General features: G+C 34.2%; 1 protein-coding gene across 4 annotated transcripts in view; it reads right to left on the bottom strand.

Moving 5' to 3' along the window:
- The window catches only part of LOC137655277 (CD109 antigen-like), a 1,052,697-nt gene that overhangs the window by 203,795 nt on the left and 826,402 nt on the right, over positions 1–22,500 (bottom strand). For all 4 annotated transcript variants that reach the window (XM_068389166.1, XM_068389176.1, XM_068389172.1 and 1 more), the window contains 3 exons: positions 6,229–6,453; positions 5,487–5,673; positions 1,248–1,405 (listed from right to left, as the gene is read on the bottom strand). In XM_068389166.1, the coding sequence (XP_068245267.1) occupies positions 1,248–1,405; positions 5,487–5,673; positions 6,229–6,453 (570 nt within the window). The remainder of the gene's footprint in view (positions 1–1,247; positions 1,406–5,486; positions 5,674–6,228; positions 6,454–22,500) is intronic.

Raw genomic sequence — 22,500 nt, 5'->3', positions numbered from 1 at the left:
AAAATAAAAAATGAACTTCGTATGACGTAGGAAAAATATTTCATAATATTTAACAAATTATAGATTGCCATAAATTGATAATACATTGTATATCAATACATTGATTTTTCCCTTTATCATTCATGTTTCTAGAAGCAGTTATTCGAAAAATATGACCATAGCCCAATTGGAAGGAAGCCATAGATTACAGAAAATATGTCAATAGTTTTTAGAATGTTTAAATCTCATGGTTGGGAAGTTTCCATATGTTCTCTGAGACATTATTATTATTATTATTATTATTATTATTATTATCATTATTATTGTTATTATTATTGTTGTTGTTATTGTTTTGTTATTATTATTATCATTATTATTATCACTTGCTAAGCCATAACCCTGGTTGGGAAAGCAGGATGCTATAACCGCATGGGCTCCAACAGGGAAAAAAATAGCCCAGTGAGGAAAGGAAATAAGGGAATAAATTACAAGAGAAGTTTAAGAACAACCATAACATTAAAATAAATCTTTAATATATAAACTATAAAAACTTGAAAAGAACAAGAGCACAAAAGCTTCAAAATAGCAAGAGGAAGGAAAACAAGATAGAAAAGTGTTTCCGAGTGTACCCCCAAGCAAGAGATCTCTAACCCAAGACAGTGGAAGACTTATCTCTTGCAAGAAATGGAAGCCTTGGTTTTTAAGTGTTATCTTTTTAAGCTAAGAAGAAAATAACTTCAACACTGCACTTCGATAACTGCAACGAGTGAAACCTTGAATGTAGAGCTTCAATCGCTACAGTGGGGTATACTGATTGAAGACTAAATCATGGTATTAGAATTAATCTGAAAAATTCAATGAAACATCATCTTGAAAATAAATCATATTTTTAGTTGTGATTCACTACAAGACCACTTGGTAAGTGTGTAAATGTTTTGGAGGGTAAGCAGAATATACTTAGAATACAAATTGTACTTTCAGTATATTCTGTTTATTGTAACAATATATACAATCTAAAAAGCGTTCTACAAAACTATTACACAAGCTTGTTGTGTGTGTATGAGAGAGAGAGAGAGAGAGAGAGAGAGAGAGAGAGAGAGAGAGAGAGAGAGAGAGAGAGAGAGAGAGAGAGACTAAATACGAATGCGCTTTAGATGTTTCGTGCATTACACACATCTCTTTGAGTTACGCACACTAATTTCACAGAAACAGAACCCAGGCGATCTAAAAGGGAAAGTGAGGAGGAAACGCAGTCAACCTTTTCTTACCTTGGGGTTCTTGGTGCTTGTCGTGACTTGCAAATGGCGACCCCGGGGAGAGTGGTGTGCCACGCTCATCAAAGAGGCGAAGGACTTCGATCCCATGGAGTCCTTCAGCTCTGCTTCCAACCGAAGCGACGTCACTTCCACTTCCACCTCCACGTCAGCTGTTGAATATTTTATGTTTAAGGGGAGAATTAAAAAAATAGAATGCATAAAAAATAACGAATATATTAAATGGCACCGAAATGAGAGAGAGAGAGAGAGAGAGAGAGAGAGAGAGAGAGGAGAGAGAGAGAGAGAGAGAGAGAAGTTCTCATTTCGCTATTAATCCTCCAGTTACAGATGAACTGGCGACGAATAATTTTTCTTTTATTAAACGAAATAAAAAAAAAGATAAATGTACACACATTCCGACACACACACAAGCGAGTGCAGACAGGAGCAAAGGCCTATAAAACAAGGGAGACTAATCCAGATGTGAGAGGGGAAAAATCCTGCCCTCCCAACCTACTACAACAAATATCATCAAACTAAACTTCAAAGGGAGACAGCCCGCGCTCCAATCTGTGAGGGACATAAAATTCCCACTGGGTCAAAATTTAACACTACACTAGCAACTCGGTTACAGGATAAAATGCTGAACTGCAGGACGCAAAGGATTGGTGTAGGAGGTGCAAAGCGATGGTGGGATTGGGAAGCAGTAGATAGGGGATTGGGCATTGGTAGAGGAGTACTAGTACCACAGGGAGGGATCAGTTGGATGAGAGAGAGAGAGAGAGAGAGAGAGAGAGAGAGAGAGAGAGAGAGAGAGAGAGAGAGTCGGGGAGGGGGGATGACTGGGATCTTGGTTCACAGCTAGAGTTTTAAAGTTTCATAGGCTTCTTTACATCCTCTGCAGCGTCCGTTAAATGTGCAGCTTCCAAAAAATCCCGTTTCAAAGGACCTTACATATATACAAGAGATTAAAATCCTTTCACGGCAAAATACATGAAAGCGGCGCTTTCAACTTGCTCAGCTAAACCCTTTGGCGATTACCTATTTCTGTAACAAGACATTTAGAATGTCGTTCCGCTCGTTTTGCTTATGTCGTGTCTGTTCTTGGAATACGAAAATAGGAGTTTGTGACGTTTAACTGATATCGACAACAAGTGCTGATAGCCTTCTATGGCGTTAACGAGCACAGTAGAGTTTAATCGAGATTGAAATTCCAGTCGTTAAAAAAAAGCCCGAGGGGATGTTAAATTGAGGTTATACGACCAGTTGGCGCTTTAAAAAAAACATTTCAAAGTAAAAATATAACCTGAATTATTCGGAAAACTAGCCATGAGTTTTGATTGACACAATAGCTTTAAAGTGCTTTTATCCTCAAAGCAAGAGCTCTCCCGAGCCACGAACGTCACACAATGCTTATTCACTTTAAACAAAATACAGGGAAATGCTATATTTGTTATTTCTGAGGAAAAAATTCGCATCACCAAAACCACATTTTCATCAGATCTCTAGGATTCCTAAAGTTTAACATGGGCGGCGGAGATTACTCAATGAACCTTGGCTTGGCAGGTGTAACCTTTTGATCTTGGTTTAATAATAACCCAACTCTAAATTTTAGTTCTTGGCTTAGCTGGCTCTACTGAATATGCTTTATGTTTCTTGGTTTCTAGAAACTCGAAGGCTGCATCCGCACACATGCTAGACAGGGATGAAGTTTGAATTTGAAATACAGTGATTGCAATTAAATTGTCCCAGTTAACGAGCTCAGATCATTCTTTGAATTCTCATTGCAACCAGCGGATTCTAAATTAGAGCTTTAGTTCGCTCCAGCGTGGTCTTATCAAATCACAATTTCTTGGTTTAGCGAGGTCCATATAGACAATCCGAATGGATTTTGGTTTTATGGCATCCATAGAGTCTACTCTATAGATTTTGGTTTTTAATCAAAGTACAAGATTCCATGGCCCTTTCAAAAGTTTTTATCTTTATAATTTATCTATTTCCTTATTTCCTTTCCTCACTGGGCTATTTTTCCCTGTTAGAGCCCTAGGGCTTATAGCATCCTGCTTTTTCAACTAGCAGCTTAGCTAGTAATAATAATAATAATAATAATAATAATAATAATAATAATAATAATAATAATAATAATAATAATAGTGCCTACGTCTCCCGTGAAGTGTATATCACAAATGTCAGCAGGTAACAATATCCGTAAATTATTATTAAACTTAAATTTTATTTGCAATAATGATATATGTATATTTTTATAGGTGAATTATTGGATGTTCTATTATATATTAACGAGATTAATAATGACCCTTAAACAACTATAATTCAAGAAAAAAACTTCCTCCTTCAGCAAAAACTCTAGCTTAGCTAACACTTCTATAAGTGTTATGATTGATAAAGCCGACGTTATGCGTAGACTTTGTATAACATGAAACAAAAAGTCGACCACGTCACTTTACTGTATACGTAAATAATTATTCATTATCCTTTGGTGAAAAAAACATCAAATGTTTGAAGTTCTGGAATATTCATAATACCATTACATGGTTGGATATACAGTAAATCATATTACATTACGTCACTTTCAAATGGTAAATAAAATATGTAGTGTTTAGTATCGCTACTGTATACATCGGTGAATAACTTTTTATTTCAAATTAATTATTTCATAAATATAGTATCGAAGCCGGTGAGGAAAAATGGTACAGAAGAGATGTAAATGGAAAATAACGGTGTTAGCGAACGCCAAAAACAGACACAATAAAGAAAAGAATGAAAGAGAAGCTGCGATGTGGAGAATGAATACTAAGCTATCAAAATCACAGACTATAAAAGTACTTTTAACCTGTAGAAAGCATACCAGGATTATCAAAGTTAATATTCTTTGCAAGGAACTTTCAATAAAGAAACGAGACTATCAAAAGGAACTGCATTTTTAAAGTGATATATAAGTTATCTAAAGTGACGACCTCAAAGATAACAGTCAGCTCTTAAAGGGGAATTGCTGACTAACAAGGTACTGTGACATCAAAGGGGTATACAGGATCTCCAGATCGACGCAGGAAATAGCATGAGTTAAATTGCTATACAAAATAAAATTGTGATATCACATAGATAAAATACAACTGTTGGTTTAATGAGGAAAGTGTAAGCGAACAGAGGAAACTGTGGTGACCTTACAGATATGAAAGGGAAATACAGGATGGGAGGATAAAACGGGGCTTTTATAGTGCGAACTCCATGCTGATATAAATTGCGACATAATAGTAAATATGAATTGAGCCATTAAAACAGAACTGTGGCATGGTGAGGAAGAAAAGAATTATTACGTAATAAAAAATAAAATTAAACCAGTCTAGAACATGGAATTACGGCATCGTTAGTTAGAAGAATTAACATATACGATTTTCAGGCAAATTGCAAACTGACCAAGGGAATTGGACGTCATAGAAGTGAAAGATTATTTAGGACTACTCCAGGAACCAGGACATGAAATAGGTGAAAGGTACTTCAGACCAAGTGTTCCTTGACTAAAAATTTCAAAAAGATATGTCAGAAGCAACAGCTATCAAAGCAGGCTTAAAAAGTATGATTTCAGAAGAGTTACTAAAGGGCCAGGAATTTTTTGGTAATTTATAATGCTATGAAAATTATAAACATTCAGTGTGTTTTCCTTAAAAAAAACAAAAGAATTTCTTAACAATAGGTCTTCCTAAATTCTATGATTATCTAAATTATAAAAATATAATGGACATCTTAGAAATATTGCTGCAATTTCGGAATCTCCACCCATACCATACTTTTTTTCAAGAAAAAAAAATAATAATAATAATAGTAGGACATTTCTACACCTGAATTTTTAACATGATTGATATTTTCAATCTTAAATAATTCAAATGCAAATGTATCATAAAAAGGAAAAGGCACAGATGTAATGCAACAGGGTGATTTTTCAGTCTTAAGGAAAAGAATCAAACCTTTACGCAAATGGAATAGAATTCAACTTAGCAAATACTGATATTTCTTTAACTAATGTTGAGTTGAAAAGTACGGCGTTGCAACAACATTATGGTTTTATTTGCTGCCTATTTTCCATATTTTTGAAGTTACTAAACAGGATATAAAGATAAGAATGAGAATAAGGATAGGAGTATGAGCAACATTCATTTCTGCATGTGGAGTTCTAACAATAAGGGGCCGAGACGATAACCTCAAGGCTCCTCCATCGCTTCCTCTTTTACTTACAAAGCTCAACATGGAGATCGATCTCGGCCATCCAAACGGCGTACATGTTGTGAGTCATCTTGACAGTTCGGGAGAGCAGCTTCCTTCTCTCTCCATTCACGAGTGCCACTTCGGGAGTCACGAGCAGACGGTGCCGGGCAAGCCGCCACTCAGGCACACGCGAGCCGTCGTGTTCTTGGGCCGTCAGCTGATGAAAGGAAGAGAGAGATCGAGTGATTTAAATACACAAATTTAGAAACTGACAGCCATTAATCAGTTTGAATTCTGACATTTTAACAACCTAAAGATGTCTTGGTACTAGGAAAAAAGTGACATATTAAATAAATATTTGAAAAATGAATACAATTTCAAGTTGGTCGTTGTCTTAATGACATAGAGGTAAACACAGAATAATTACATTAGGCAAATTGAAAATGACAAAAAGGCCCTACTTGCTTAAATTGTTTATGTACATCATAAATATGCAAAATTATCAAACGTACTTGAGGTACATATCTAAAAAATGTATACATGTGCCCTTTTGCCTCATGTAATAATAATAATAATAATAATAATAATAATAATAATAAAGTCGTGTAAAGCGCATGCAATGAGTCTTCATTTTCAAAACGGCAGTTTTAACAAGAAGAATTGACATGCCTGACAGTTGGATTACGACGAAAAAAAAAAAAATCTGAATCAACACAACAAAAACACTAGCTAAAATAATAAAACATAGCAAGGTAAAACATGACTAACTTACAAAAAACTTGAAGGGCATCGCTGAACGGAATACTTGAGGCGAATCCCCGAGGAATTTGAGTTTGAGCGTTGACCCGTAGATTCTAGTGGTGGCAAAACCCGTATGGGACGCGTCCCAGTAGGCATCCCCGACAGTGGCCGTCACCCGAACCTCGCTGCCCTCCGTCTGGCGCACAAGATCTTCGAAGTCGCTCATGCGGAACTTGAAGGGGAACACGCCGGCGAACTATCGTATGAGAGGGAGCAGATGAAGAACAGAAAATGAGAATGTGGTAAATGAGTGTCTTGGGACATAAAAAAAGGAGTATCAAGTAGATTACTCTGTTCTCTTTCACGGCGAAATTCAGTTTCATCAATAATTAGAGCAATGGTGGACTTTGAGACTGCTGAACCGTACCTAGTATTTCCTTCTTTTGTTTATGATGAAATAAAACAATATACTATATGCATATCTATATGGTTGTGTGTATGTTCGTGTGTGTGTGTGAGTATACTGTATACGAATGGTTAAGAAAAAGATATGTGAATTCTTCATAATATATTAATCTTTCCTAACATTCTGAATAACGCTAGTAATGGAGGGTAATAATGAGATATCTGTAATTAAAGGTATAATTAGTATGAGGGTAGTATCATATCACCTTTTTATGGATGAAGAATTTCCAATGCAAATAAGGGGCTTCATTCATTCGTTAACGTATGGAAGGAAACGTATGTGAAAATGTTCAAATGGGTCGTTAATATGGGATATAATGAACGCATATCGCACCAGAGAGAGAGAGAGAGAGAGAGAGAGAGAGAGAGAGAGAGAGAGAGAGAGAGAGAGAGAGAGAGAGAGAGATTAACATGGTATTTGTTTGATAAAATTCCTCCATGAGGGTAAATCAACACCGGCAAAACATGCAATGCATCCTGGTAAATGAAGTTGAATGATTTTGCGTAAAATCGGTAAAACATTTTAAAGGTCGAAATATTAATTTGTCTATCCAAACTATCCTCTATCAAATAAATTAGAAAGTATGAAATAAAACACAAAAGAATCTAAGAAAATCATGAAACACCTCCTATTGGAATAACTCTGAAAAGTAATCTCCATACATAAAATGAATCATATAAGTAACATCAAAAGGAACCTATCAAATCGTCCCACAAAGCAACGCTTGAAAAACGTTGAAATAAAACGCAATGCCAAAAAAAAAAAAAAAAAAAAAAAACATTGATCACCCAACAACGTAGAAGAGAGGCAACGAAAAATAAATGATGACTAAAGCAAACAACCAAAACTACCAATAAAGAAAATTATAATCTAACAGAGAGAGAGAGAGAGAGAGAGAGAGAGAGAGAGAGAGAGAGAGAGAGAGAGAGAGAGAGAGAGAGAGAAACTGGGGCATGATGGTAAAAACAAAGCTGTCTGGAAAAAAGGAGAGGGAAAGTAATTACGAATTCGATACAAAGAGTGGGAGGAGACGAAGAAAGGTTTGACGACAGAGGAAAAAAAAGAGAATGAAAGAAAACAAACGTAAATGGAAAAATAGCCAAATATCTAAAGGGTGCCGCGAAACAGGAAGAGACGGAATAAAATAAAAGAATAATAGTTGGAGACAATTAAAAATTATTGCAATGTAAACCAAAAATATATGTGAAATATAAGAGGGGCGAATATAACAAACACGAAAATTTATTTGAGAGAACAGATGTTCTAATCCAGATAATACTAAAGAAAATCAATATGAGATACAAAAGCACTGACGGTAATTGAATCAAGCTGAACGAAAACCATGGATAAAGATTTGGCAAAAATACTGCGTAAACTGTAAAATAAAATTATAGTTCCAGCAGGAACAGGAATAAAAACTTCAAAGTAAACAAACAAACTAACACAATCTAGTAAAGGGGAAAGGTAAATACGATGCTGGCAGCCTTGCCGAAACGAACGAATAAAACTTCCATTTCCCGAAGTACCAGGGAAGCAGAAATGAATGCCCGACGTAGAGAAAATGGCTATATGAAATACCGGGGTAAAATAAAATCAATAAGAAAGATATGACATCAGCGGTTGTTAAATTATGACCATCATGCCAATGCGAGACTTGCTAATTACAATACTAAATATTCACCCAAAAGTAAATGGTCATAAGATTCACAAGACATATCTACTTGTTAACAACACCACAAATTTGGGTAATCACACTGAAGAATATATAGAAATGCAACAGAAAACAATAAAAAATCAATAACATTTCATACAATTTAATTCTTTATTGAGCAATATTTTAGGGATTTATAAAGTTCTGTAAAGTGTGATAAGTTTGGAGAAAATTATGTTGTGTTTGAGAGAGAGAGAGAGAGAGAGAGAGAGAGAGAGAGAGAGAGAGAGAGAGAGAGAGAGAGAGAGAGGGGGAGGAGAGAGAGAGAGAGAGATGACCCCGCAAAATTGACCCGGTGGCCAGGCGAAGAGTAATGGCAACAATATTAGGTCCAGCGGTCAATACAAATGATGTCAATTGACAACAAAGTCAGGGGAAAACTTGATTATGAGGAACAGGCATGACAAAGAAACAGACACAGTTGCGTGTATAAGCACGGAATGACCCTTGCAAACGCAAGGGCATAAATAGACTTGAAAAAAAGTCTGCAACTCGAAAATAATGTGTGTATATATATATATATATATATATATATATATATATATATATATATATATATATATATATATATATATATATATACTGAAATGGAAGGGCAGACAATTTTAGTAAGGTACATGACAACACACATTCCTCATACCATTCAACAATCATTTCCTTATTTCATAACTTTACACATACATGAAATATCCTTTCTTTGACTTGTCTCATCACTTTATCAAGAAAATATTGAACAGCCAAAGATATGTAAGAAAGACTTGCTCCCGATGAAATTTTGCACCAAAACACGGTAAACTACCATTTACATATCCAATGATATCTTCTATTAACGTGTTTTTTTCCATTTTGTATGGGGTAGGCACGGTTGCCTTCTTTTTGAAGGGCTTTGCATTGGCTTTGACTGCCCTGTCTGACATCGCTTAGACTATGGAAGCGTATGTTCATGTGTTGTACCAGTCACCAAAATCCTTCCTCCCAGCAGCGAGGATCCTGGTGCGGTTAGGTCAACAGTTCGTTTCACTTCAATCACATGAGACTTAGTGTACCTTTCAACGACCTATCTTCTTTGAACGCTCTCCATATCATTTTAACGATTTTATTATATGCCTTTTCTATACTATCGATTTCACCTAGGATGTCACTTTCGTCTTTTACTATTTATTTCAACCATTTCATATAATTGTTTCATAACTAAGACCTGATCCACACAATCTCTTTAGTGCTTAGAATTACACTTTTCTTTCCTATCGCCTCTATTTTATATTTTCCACTCTTGATAGAAATTGTATTATACAGTTTCCTTGATACAGAGTACTTTATTCCTTACAGCTACCTATATCAACTATCATCTTCATATAACAGAACAATCATTTCTCCAACCCACACTTTCCCCTTTTCCGTATATAAAAACACCAGTCAGCCTATCACTCTAGCATCTCACTTGTAATCGAATCCTCTCTCCCTGTCTCACACTCTCGTCTTCTAAATAAATACTCAAGTCCATGCTATAAACAATTTCAAACTTACATAAACCGTTTCCCTTTTTTGTAATATTCATGCTACCTTCTCTTGAAAATCATAAATTCAACATCACTTCAAAATACTCACTCCATCGACTTAAGCCATAAAAATATTTGCTTCATAAAGCATATCTCCTTTTCCGTCTTATACTCTGATTATTGGCACTAGTTATTACCCTTTCCCTTTGCCCTTTCATCCATGTATAGCTACTTTTTATTCTCGATCCCCTTCTTACCTCTATTCTTAATAATTGCCTTAAATTCTTATACTGTATAGCTTTCTTCTACACAACTCTGTCCCTCCTACTGTATACTTGTGCATGACCGCTTCACAAGATATTGTACCTGAAATAATTTCTAAGCCTTTCATTTACACTTCTTACCCTTCGCTACCTACAAATTATTGCTACTGAACATACAGCATTTAGGTCAATGTTTCCATCCCTTAATTTATAACACGAACTCGCATCTATAACTACTACGTTATAACCAAATAGTGTTCAGAAGTAGAACTTACTTTTTCATCTTCTCTGTATTGAAACACGATCCAACAAATCCTTTCAACAATGTCTATTTTTTTTTTTAAATGGATACCTTCTTCAGTAGAAACCAAACAAACTCATTTTGGAAAGTTTTCCGCAACATTTCATCTTCCTATTTTATTTGCTTTAGGGTTAGGGATTTTCTCTCTCTCTCTCTCTCTCTCTCTCTCTCTCTCTCTCTCTCTCTCTCTATATATATATACATATATATATATATATATATATATATACATATACACACATATATATAATATATATATAAACTATATATATATATATATATATACGTATATAAATATATTACTAAGCTACAACCCTAGTTGGAAAAGCAGGATGTTAGGCCCAAGGGCGGCAACAGGGAAAAATAGCCCAGTGACGAAAGGAAATAAGGAAATAAATAAACTATATGAAAAGTAACAAACAATTAGAATCAAATATTTTAAGAACAGTAACAACAATAAAACAGATCTTTCTTATATAAACTATAAAAAGAAACATATCAGACTGTTCAACATAAAACACCTGCTGTAAGTTTGAACTTTTGAAATTCTACCGATTCAAGTACCCGTTTAGGAAGATTATTCTACAACTTGGTCATATCTGGAATAAAATTTCTAGAATACTATGCAGTATTAAGCCTCATGATGGAGAAGGCCTGACTATTAGAATTAACTGCATACTTAGTATTACGAACATTGGTACTGTCCGGGAAGATCTGAATGTAAAGGATGCATAACGAAATAATTGAACGACGGTGCCAGAGATAAATATCTAGATCAGATATAAGAAACTCATTGCCCCGTAAGTTCCTGTCCGACAAATTAAGAAGATAATCAGTATCTGAAGACCAGACAGGAGAACAATACTCGAAAGAAGGTTTAATAAAAGAATTAAAACACTTCAGAATAGATTGATCAGTGAATATATATATATATATATATATATATATATATAGTGTGTGTGTGTGTGCAAGTATGTATATACATCACATAGTTCCTTTCTAGACGTGTTTACATTCATGTGTACTGAAATGAATGTGAATTTCATATTCATGAGTATATGTTATCCACTCTTACAGTGCAGACTGGGGTAGAGAAATATTGAAGAAAAAAATGAAAGATCTTCATGAAACGTAATTAACAACAGTTGCAACACAGGCAATGAACAAAAATACCAAGTAATGAGGTCATAAATCAGACGAAGAAATTAATCAAGGAATGGTAGTGAAACGGCAAAGATAAAAAACTAAAATTAACAATTGTTTAAAGAATACAAGCAAAGGAATGGTAATGAAGAGAGAGAGAGAGAGAGAGAGAGAGAGAGAGAGAGAGAGGAGAGAGAGAGCAACTTGACAAAGATGACTTTCCAAATCACATATGATGAAGTAAAAGTCCTTATGTCAAGAAAGAAACTGGATGAATACAACTCCCCAAAATAATTAATTCTATTTCAATTCTCAGCTTCAATCTATAAAATAAAATTCCCCCTTCACTAATACATGCAGCTAATAATTTATTAATGGAAGTCTAACGTAAATTGTATACTCTCCATTTACATTCAACTCGTAAATAATGAAAATGTATGAGAAATTACAATACATCTCGTCATTCCAGTTGTGTAGGGTCCATACCATCATCAAATTCTATCATAAATAAATAAATACAAAATTATTAACCCCTGAGCCAAAAATAATTTTTGATCCGAGCTCAGTAATGTTGGAGGTTTGAGTTGGAAATTCCATTTCCATATTTTTTTCAAAGAGGATGAAAATAAAAGAGGTTTATCCTATTAAGGAACATTTTCTAAACTGGTATATCCGGACTTACGTACCTGCGCACTGTGAGTATACCTAGTTTATTAATATAAATAAATATATAACATTCACTATACAATAATTTGAATGTGCATTTAAGAAAAGAAAGCATATGTAAGCGAATAATCTAAATCTTATGGAATTACGATAATCTAAAAAACAAAGCAATTGGACTTCCCTTCCTATGTGAAAAGTGGTTTTTACCAATAAATATTACTGTATACACATGAAAACGTATTTCAGCGATAATTATTTGCAAATTGGTTAGTTATACGAGATAAATCTTCGAGTACATACTACAGAAAACATCAAAATAAAGTTACCATCATTTGACAGATCTAATGGAACAGCTGAAATCACAGATAGTTTGTTTTGAAAGACGATTTGCCTCGACTCAGTGATATAATTCAACTTCCAGTAATACTAAAATAATCTAGAATTACTTGTACCATTAGTGCTTTATTCTCAGTTAACTTATCGAACTTATCTGTCCCATGACAAATTAGAAGAAAAATATGAATGCATTCCATCAAAGCTAAACTTATAATACTGAAAATGACGCGAAGACTTAATAAAGATCAAAGAAAAGCATCGAACTTAATTTATTAATATTCTGCAAAGAGGAAAGAATTACAAGTCTACTTTTCTTTTGCCTCTAATCAAGATTACGTTCCCCTTTCTAGATCCGAAGTGCCGTAACAGGACTTCATTGCAAGTAGCTGCTATCAGTCTCATTTGAAAGACGTTGAAAATATAGGTTGAAAGGTTTGAATTTCCAGCAAGTATTTACAACACCATTGTTGCTCTTATAAGTACCAGCATACTTTAAAAATTAAATAAAAAATCAAGTCCATATTTGATAATAGAAATGATACAGCTGCAACAATAATGACGGCAAAACTACATGGTTAAAGATTTGAATCCAAGAGGCCATGTATCATCAGAATGCGCCCTTGTTATATCCACAAGATCCATGTTATTAAAGGCTACCCATTGTCAACAGTGCTTGCCTACGTTTTGGCTGTGCATTACTAAACGGCTGGCAAACCCCAAGACTGTGTTCCTTTCAATTCCCTTGCTTTTAATCTAAATTACATCCCAACAACTGATACAAAACGAAACTGAAACTGGAACACTGACTGACAAGGAAATCCCTGACCAATGGTTCAGAAACACGTACATTGTCATGCAAATGAATGAAGGGAATGCCTTGGTTTTGTTCGTAGCAAAATAGGGGTTTTAGTAAGCTTACAATAGCTAACAGGTGTAGCATAGTCAACGTGGAGCTTCAGTGGCCACGTCTAACGAAGAATTTTATTATTTTAGTAATTCATAAATATCGTTTTAAACTTGCTCTACACTTTCTTCAAAAATCAATTACATTTTCTATCTTTCTATTAACATCTAAAAATTACTACCTAGGCAATTTTAGGTAAAATATTTCTTCCCGATTATCAAAATGCATTATCATTAATGAGAATACTATTATGTAAGCACAAGCATTACCCAATGAAGAAGCAAATAAAAATATAATTGTTAAAATGTGATATTACGATGGAGAATGACAATGATTACATCAAACTTAAGGATGAAATAATCTAGAATATAATAATGCTAACAGGCAACTAATCTCAGTGAGATATTATCAGGAAATCATAAGAATTCCAAAATATCTATGTGGTTAATTGATGCTAAGTAATGAAACGTCGTAATTATGAATGGTAACTTAGCACACTAATACCCATTCAATGCAACACATATAAGATATATAAAATTTTATCAAAGGAGAATCTGTAACTAAATCCCTGCGCCTTCCACGTTTCTTCTGGTAATACTAATTTTATCAAGTATAGTGCAAAGTTTTATTAAAACTATGCTAATTGTACGAGGCGTTAAGTTTCTCTGCCAAGGAGAAATTAAATTACCTTTACATGTTATCGAACACTAATTACATCTTTCTTTGTGTAATTTTCCAAATTAATTACAATATTATCATACCCCTACATAAAAATAAGGGACATGTGGAGGATATACAGTATATATATATATATATATATATATATATATATATATATATATATATATATATATATATATATATATATATATAAGTTAAATTTTGTTATAGTAACTATTGCGAAAAAGAGTATAGTCTGGAGAAAATAAGGCGGTTTATTGTTATATTGTCATACGAACATATACAGTTATGAAAAAAGGCTTTCATTTCTAAAGTGTTAGGATTAAACACTGTCGTTCCATTTGTTCTTATCATGGAAAACAATTAACTTAATGGAGGAGAAATATAACTACGTGCCTCACTTTGGATAAGAAACTAAAATGTTTTCAGGATCAGTAATATTGTTTCTAGCACATAATTACACATCGCGATAAACTATAAACCTATATAAAAGCGTAACAAGTCGAATATCAAAGCAACATGAAATATAATAACATTTACACATTCCTTACGTAGGAGTCTCTGCAACTGCGCTGCAAACGAAAGTAAAACACGAACCCTTTTAGAATTTCAAGCTAAAAATAGAAACGCTCTTGCAAAGAAAGAGTGAGTGGGTGTATTTCCCAAACTTACAAAACTAGTCATTTATCAGGTTTGCCTAAAATATTGAAAACAGTAACCTTATTTTCTTCCCATGATTGAATCTACAAATAAAATAAGAAAATACCCTCTCGTATAAAGTAATAGGGTATAAGAAAGAATAAGCAAATGATATTGCAGACCTGAGTTATGAAGTTTCAATCAAGGCGAGCTTACTTAACAAAAAGCACGTGAATTAACAAATGCAGCAAAACAAAGCTGATGACTCGTATACATCACTTTTACATATTCGAAATCTTTATGATTTGCTGTTATCTACAAGCATATATATATATATATATATATATATATATATATATATATATATATATATATATATATTCACACACACACACACACACACACATATATATATATATATATATATATATATATATATATATATATATATATATATATATCGTAATGAACGAGATAAATGTATTCCATAGCTTAACAATCTTATAAAGTATTAATCTCAGGTAAAACTGTTACGACGCCGTAGAAGGCCACCATTCCAAGAAAAATAAGTCCTTTTATCTTTGTACATTGAAAGAACGAATGTTATGGATCACAAACTTCACAAGAAAGGCCATGAATTCTCTTAAATCCTTAGGGATTAATGTTCCTATAATGTCGTATCGTCTGAGAGAGAGAGAGAGAGAGAGAGAGAGAGAGAGAGAGAGAGAGAGAGAGAGAGAGAGAGAGAGAGAGAGAGAGAGAGAGAGAGAGAGGTATTTATAAGATTTACGATCAAGTGACAGTTTTTATAACGCTATCTGACAAGGAAACAGAGAATACTGGAACGCTGGTGTTTCTACTACTACAAGATATTTTTAGAATTCAGACTCAAGTAGCAGGCAGTGAATACAGTATTAGGATTGACAGAATAGTTAGAATACGTTACACTTGTCTTTCTAAAGAGGCTTCCACTGATCCTTTCAGGGCCTTTCATTTTTACTGCCATTCGAACGGCCTTTTTGAAGATTTTCTGGAATTGGCTTCAGAGAAAGGGACCAGGAGGAATTTAATTGGGTCCCGAGGGGATGGCCAAATACACACACACACACACACACACACACACACACACACGGAGCAGGTTTTATGGGATTTTGAATATACAGTTTCTTTCCCTATTACAATCGTGTCATGAAAATTTCGACTTGATAGACGATTTCCAAGACCATTAATCCCTCGTTTCGTTCTATTATTATCTCTGTTGCATTTCAGCCAGATCCATGAGGGAGATACAATGGCCATTTCGTCGTTTATCGCATACAACAAAATAATGTGAAAACAATAAAAAACGAAACAGGGAGGCGACAATGCAAATAGCGTCAATCTTAAACTAAGGAGTAACACAATGAAAATAACTTATCTACACAAGAATAAAAAAAAAAACTACAACAAAAATAACTAATACACAGTCTTTGACAAGGTACGGAAAACTACACACGGCTTGACAGAACCAACGAATCTCGAATACAGAAACGTCAGTCATGGCTTGACTAGAAGGTGACTCAGGATATGCTGACTTTGCTTTTAAGAGAAACATAGAAGTTCCAAAAAGAGAAAGAATGTCTGTAGCATTCTAAGGGAAAAATGCTGAGCATTCTAAAAAGGTCACAAAACAAACGACATAATACACTGTGTCTATCTCGTTTCTCCATACAAAACAATCTCTCTCTCTCTCTCTCTCTCTCTCTCTCTCTCTCTCTCTCTCTCTCTCTCTCTCTCTCTCTCTCTCTCTCTATTTATATATATATATATATATATATATATATATATATATATATACATATATATATACATATACATATATGTATATATATATATACTGTATATATACACACATACATATATGTATATATACACATATATACATATAAATACACATACATATATATATATATATATTGTGTATGTGTGTATATATATATATATATATATATATATATATATATATATATATATATATAATTTAGTTTGTGAGAAAAAGTGAAATAGAAATCTAATAGAAGTTTAGCTTGTGTAATAACTAGGTTATATAATTTTGAAGTAGAGAGATTGAAAATAGCAGGTTGATGACATGAAGTGTTAAATTTGAATAGGTTCTATAGTAGGGAGGGAGACATAGACAAAAAAAAAAGGTCAGCACCAAAGAAACGTAGTATAAAGACACAAAATGATTCTCAGATTTATTTTCCTCTTTTTTTAGTGATTGGTGAGGTCTCTTACCAGAACCTGAAGCCAGGGACAGCGTCCTGGAAAGGATTTATTCATAATATTGAGTACAAGATATTCTAATCCATAACGGCAACGAGAGGTCTTAAAGTTGGTACAAGCCTAGGTTTTAGACAGGGGATGTCATTTCTTAATATCCCTCGTAATTAAAGTGGAAATACATAGGAAAGATTAGCTTTATATAAGTAGTAGGTTGGCCAGGACACCAGCCACCCGTTGAGATACTACCACTAAAGAGTTATGGCGTCTTTTGACTGGCCAGACAGTACTACATTGGATCCTTCTCTCTGGTTACGGTTCATTTTCCCTTTGCCTACACATACACTGAATAGTCTGGCATATTATTTACATATTCTCTTCTTTCCTCATACACCTGACAACACTGAGATTACTAAACACTTCTTCTTCCTCCAAGGGGTTAACTACTGCACTGTAATTGTTCAGTGGCCACTTTCCCCTTTCTAAGGGTATAAGAGACTTTAGCTATGGTAAGCAGCTCTACTAGGAGAAGGACACTCCAAAATCAAACCATTGTTCTCTAGTCTTAGGTAGTGCCATAGCCTCTTGCTTGAGGGTACACTCGGGCACACTATTCTATCTTATTTCTCTTCCTCTTGTTTTGTTAAAGTTTATATAGTTTATATATGAGATATTTATTTTAATGTTACTCTGCTTCAAGTATTTTATTTTTCCTTGTTTCCTTTTCTCACTGGGCTATTTTCCCTGTTGGAGTCCCTGGGCTTATAGCATCCTGCTTTTTCAACTAGGGTTGTAGCTTAGCAAGTAATAATAATAATAATAATAATAATAATATATAGTACAGCTTGACTCTGGAATTGTTCCAAAATATACCTCATACTACTTGTACAGGAACGCAAAGTCTGTCCCCCATTGACCTTTGTATCAATATTACCTAAAATGTGAGCCTTTGCAAATCACATAAGACTTTTTATGGAATAATTTACTGAACAAAAGTTGTTCCGAGTCAAATTCTCTCAAGTAAGACTAGTCTTTGTTCACTATTCTCATTCTGAAAAATGAACAGAAAATTGTGAGGGATATTAAGAAATGATTTTCCAGGATTGCGCAATTTAAGACATCTCCTTTCCGTTATGAATGAAATTGTTTTTAAATAACTATTCAAATATCTGATACTCAGTATTATGAATAAACTTTTTACAGCTCTCTGACTACGGAAGAAAATAACGACAGTAATACTTAATGGAAAAGCAAGATTGCAAAAACAAAATTGAAGAGGAAATTAAAAGTGCGTTGAGCTAATACTTTTTAGCATATGAAGTCTTTTCGCCATTTAATGTAAAATTCTTTTCACCACCATGTCAATTTGATATTACTCGTTTCATTGTATCTATTAAATCTTGAATACACGTCTCTTTTACTGCCAACGTTTTAGTCTAGATAATTGCGACGTAGCCTCTCAATATTAGTTGAATTTGTCCACCGAATAGCTCCGCTATAAGGGAGAAAGAAGCTGTTCCTCTATTTCAGGACTCATAACATCAATTGTAATATATGAGGTGAGTATTTCCCAATTTACCCTCTAAAAAATTTAATTCTTAAATAGCCGTGGAGGTAGCAGGTTATTATTATTATTATTTATTATTTACAAAGCTACAACCCTAGTTGGAAAAGCAAGATGCTATAAGTCCAAGGGCTCCAACAGGGAAAATAGGCCAACGAGGAAAGGAAATAAGGAAAAACTAGAAAATAAGTTTAAGAACAATAATAACAGTAAAATAAATCTTTCATTTATAAACTATAAAAGCTTGAAAATAACAAGAGACTAAAAACTATAAAATAACAAGAGGAAAAGAAACAAGATAGAATAGTGTGCCCGAGGTGGAAGGAAATAGTCGGGAGTGGTCAAGCGAAATAGAACTACAACGTTACGAAGAATTAATTCCTGTAACTCTGAAGATCCCTTCCGCTAAAGTATAGCATTTATTTGTTATTCAACTACTCAGCTCTTTCTTTCGTTTTCTTGGCTGTTCTACAAAAATCACACCCCCAGATAAGGATAGGCAAAGCGGATTAAGAGAAAAAAGCCCACAGTAGTGCAACCTATTTCGATTTTCCTTACATTTACTTCTGTGTGAACACGATTTTGCGATTCCCTGTACTTGCTGGAACTTATCCCTCAAAAGAATCCAATTACCAAAGGAAGAGGCTGAAAAGAATCGAGGTTTTCATGAAGACAATAGATGTAGGAGGAGGAGGAGGAGGAGGAGGAGGAGGAGGAGGAGGAGGAGGAGGAGGAGGGGGAGGAGGAGGAATTATCCGAGTTCAGCTAGCCTTCTTATAGAAATTTTTTATGATACGAATTTATATTCACACTTTTTGGTTTTTCAGTCTTTTTTATTTCCAGTAATTAATCTAAAAAAAAGGGAATGTTTTGTATAAAGATAAAACACTGGGTATTTCAGTAACAAGAGGTTAATCCAAGTGTTTCTGTACAGCTCAGAATAAGAGAGAGAGAGAGAGAGAGAGAGAGAGAGAGAGAGAGAGAGAGAGAGAGAGAGAGAGAGAGAGAGAGAGAGAGAGAGAGAATTACTACCGAGGCTGAGAGATACCTTCGTTGAACAATAAAAATGCTTGCATAATCAAAATTTTCCATGTACCATAGGGATGAATATATATATATATATATATATATATATATATATATATATATATATATATATATATATATATATATACACACACATACACACACTAGTCTAAGTATTTCTGGTTTCCGAGTGAACCTCTCGGGTACCTCTTTTCACCAGGGTATGACTACTCCTTTTTCCCCCACCCGAGGGACGGACAGATGCCAAGTAGTCATATGTTTAGTAATGCCGCTCAGCGTGAGAGGAAAGAAACACACATACACACACACACACTCGTACATATATATGAAAACAATTTCATATTTGGGCGGAGGAACGCAGGGTGGGGGTCTCTAGATATAAACAGAACTTAAGTACCATTAACCTGCATACTTTGTAATTCCAAAATCATGGATGAATGGCCTGTGCAAAGAACTCTCCATGACATTAACCGCTTCATATACAGACACAAAATCCTAAGTTATTGCATCGTTTCGCTTAAACAATGAACCAACCACCAACATCGAGCAAACACTCCTCTTGGATATTGAGAATCTGATCTCTCAGTCTCTCTATCTCTTCCTTAGTACGTAACTATTCAAATTTAACATCAAATTTCACTTCAAAAATACATTGCCTATCCTCTCTCCCTTAGAAACTAACTATTTAAATTCAACATTGAATTTCATCTCAAAAATATATTATCTATGTTCTACATAAGCTAGACAATCATTAGCTCATTGTATTCTTACATACGTTTAAACATTTACAATGTTAATATTTCTGTTGCTTCATCTGTCGTGATTTACCCCTTTCTCTTTGTTAATTACATCCCTTATACTCACTATCCAATACCAAGATTGATCCAACTTCTTCCATTCTCCTAACATCCCTATCAACAGTCATTGCAATATCTTGCTGGTTTCCTTTTAGCCTCCAAACATTACTCTTGCTTGCATTTCTCTTCTTACAAAATTTTATGATTTTCAACAGTATCCGCAGCTTCACTTAACTGCCACCAATAAAAGCGTTTTCCCTACAAAAATTAGCTGCTCCATTCTCAATTCATAACCGAATTTCTTATTCCTAAAATTTCCAACTAAACCTCTAACTTTTTCCATGACTTAGTTCATTACTCCATCGATCGAGATATTGAACAACCATTAGAATAAAACATCTAGTATCGAACAAATATTTAATTGTTCTTATAAAATTGTCTTCTACATAATGCAAACTCAACTCTATCTTGGCTGTATCTCTTGATAATATTTCAGGGTCGGATTTTACTTTTACTCTCAAAGTTGTCACACCATTATGAATCATCACAGACTCTTTCTCAAATCGTCATCTTCTTTGTTAAATCCCCTATTACTATTCATCGTTATGTATTACTTTCCAATTTCTTTCTTCATTTTATACTATGAAATATAAAGATCATAAGATTGTATGTTATCATTATTAATATTATTACCAGCCAAGCTAAAACACAAGTTGGAAAAGCAAGATGCTAGAAGCCCAAGGGCTCAAACAGGGAAACATAGCCCAGTGAGGAAAGGAAATAAGGAAATAAATAAATGATGAGAACAAATTAACAATAAATCATTCTAAACACAGCAATACCGTCAAAATAGATATGTCATGTATAAACTTTTAACAACGTCAAAACAGATATGTCATATATAAACTATAAAAAGACTCATGTTAGCCTAGTCAACATAAAAATATTTGCTCCAACTTTAAACTTTTGAAGTTCTACTGATTCAACTACCCGATTACGAAGATCATTCCACAACTTGGTAACAGCAGGAATAAAACTTCTAGAATACTGTGTAGTATTGACCCTCATGATGGAGAAGGCCTGGCTATTAGAATTAACTGCCAGCCTAGTATTACGAACACGATATAATTGTCCAGGGAGATCTATGTAAAGGATGGTCAGAGTTATGAAATATCATATGCAACATGCACAATGAACTAATTGAATGACAGTGCCGGAGATTAATATCTAGATCAGGAATAAGAAATTTAATAAACCGCAAGTTTCTGTCCAACAAATTAAGATGAGAATCAGCAGCTGAACACCGGACAGGTGAACAATACTCAAAAAAAGGTAGAATGAAAGAATCAAAACCCTTCTTCAGAATAGATTGATCACCGAAAATCTTAAAAGACTTTCTCAATAAGTCAATTTTTTTTTTTGTGCAATTGAAGAAGACACAGACTTAATGTGTTTCTCAAAAGTAAATATGCTGTCGAGAATCAAACAGAAAATTTTAAATGAGTCATACAAATTTAAAGAAACATTATCAATACTGATATCCGGATGTTGAGGAGCCACCGTCCTTGAAGTACTTACATTCATACTTGAGTTTTGTTAGGATTCAACTTCATACCCCATAATTTGCACCATGCACTAATTTTAGCTAAATCTCTATTAAGGGATTCACCAACCCCAGATCTACATTCAGGGGATGGAATTGATGCAGAGTAGCATCATCTGCATATGCAACAAGTTTGTTTTCTAGGCCAAACCACATGTCATGTGTATATAGTATGAAAAGTAATGGGCCAAGAACACTAACCTGTGGATCACCGGATATCACATTCCTATACTCACTATGGTGCCCATCAACAACAACTCTTTGAGATCTATAACCTAAAAAATCAATAATAATGCTAAGAAACGACCCACCCACTCCTAACTGTTTGAGTTTGAAAACAAGGGCCTCATGATTAACAAGGTCAAAGGGAGCACTAAATTCAAGGCCAATCATACGAACTTCCTGACCACAATCAAGGGAT

Source organism: Palaemon carinicauda, chromosome 1, assembly GCF_036898095.1.
Source record: "Palaemon carinicauda isolate YSFRI2023 chromosome 1, ASM3689809v2, whole genome shotgun sequence".
Classification (NCBI taxonomy): Eukaryota; Metazoa; Arthropoda; class Malacostraca; order Decapoda; family Palaemonidae; genus Palaemon; species Palaemon carinicauda.
Note: the sequence above shows the minus strand (reverse complement) of the source record. Positions and strands in the feature narration are given on the sequence as shown.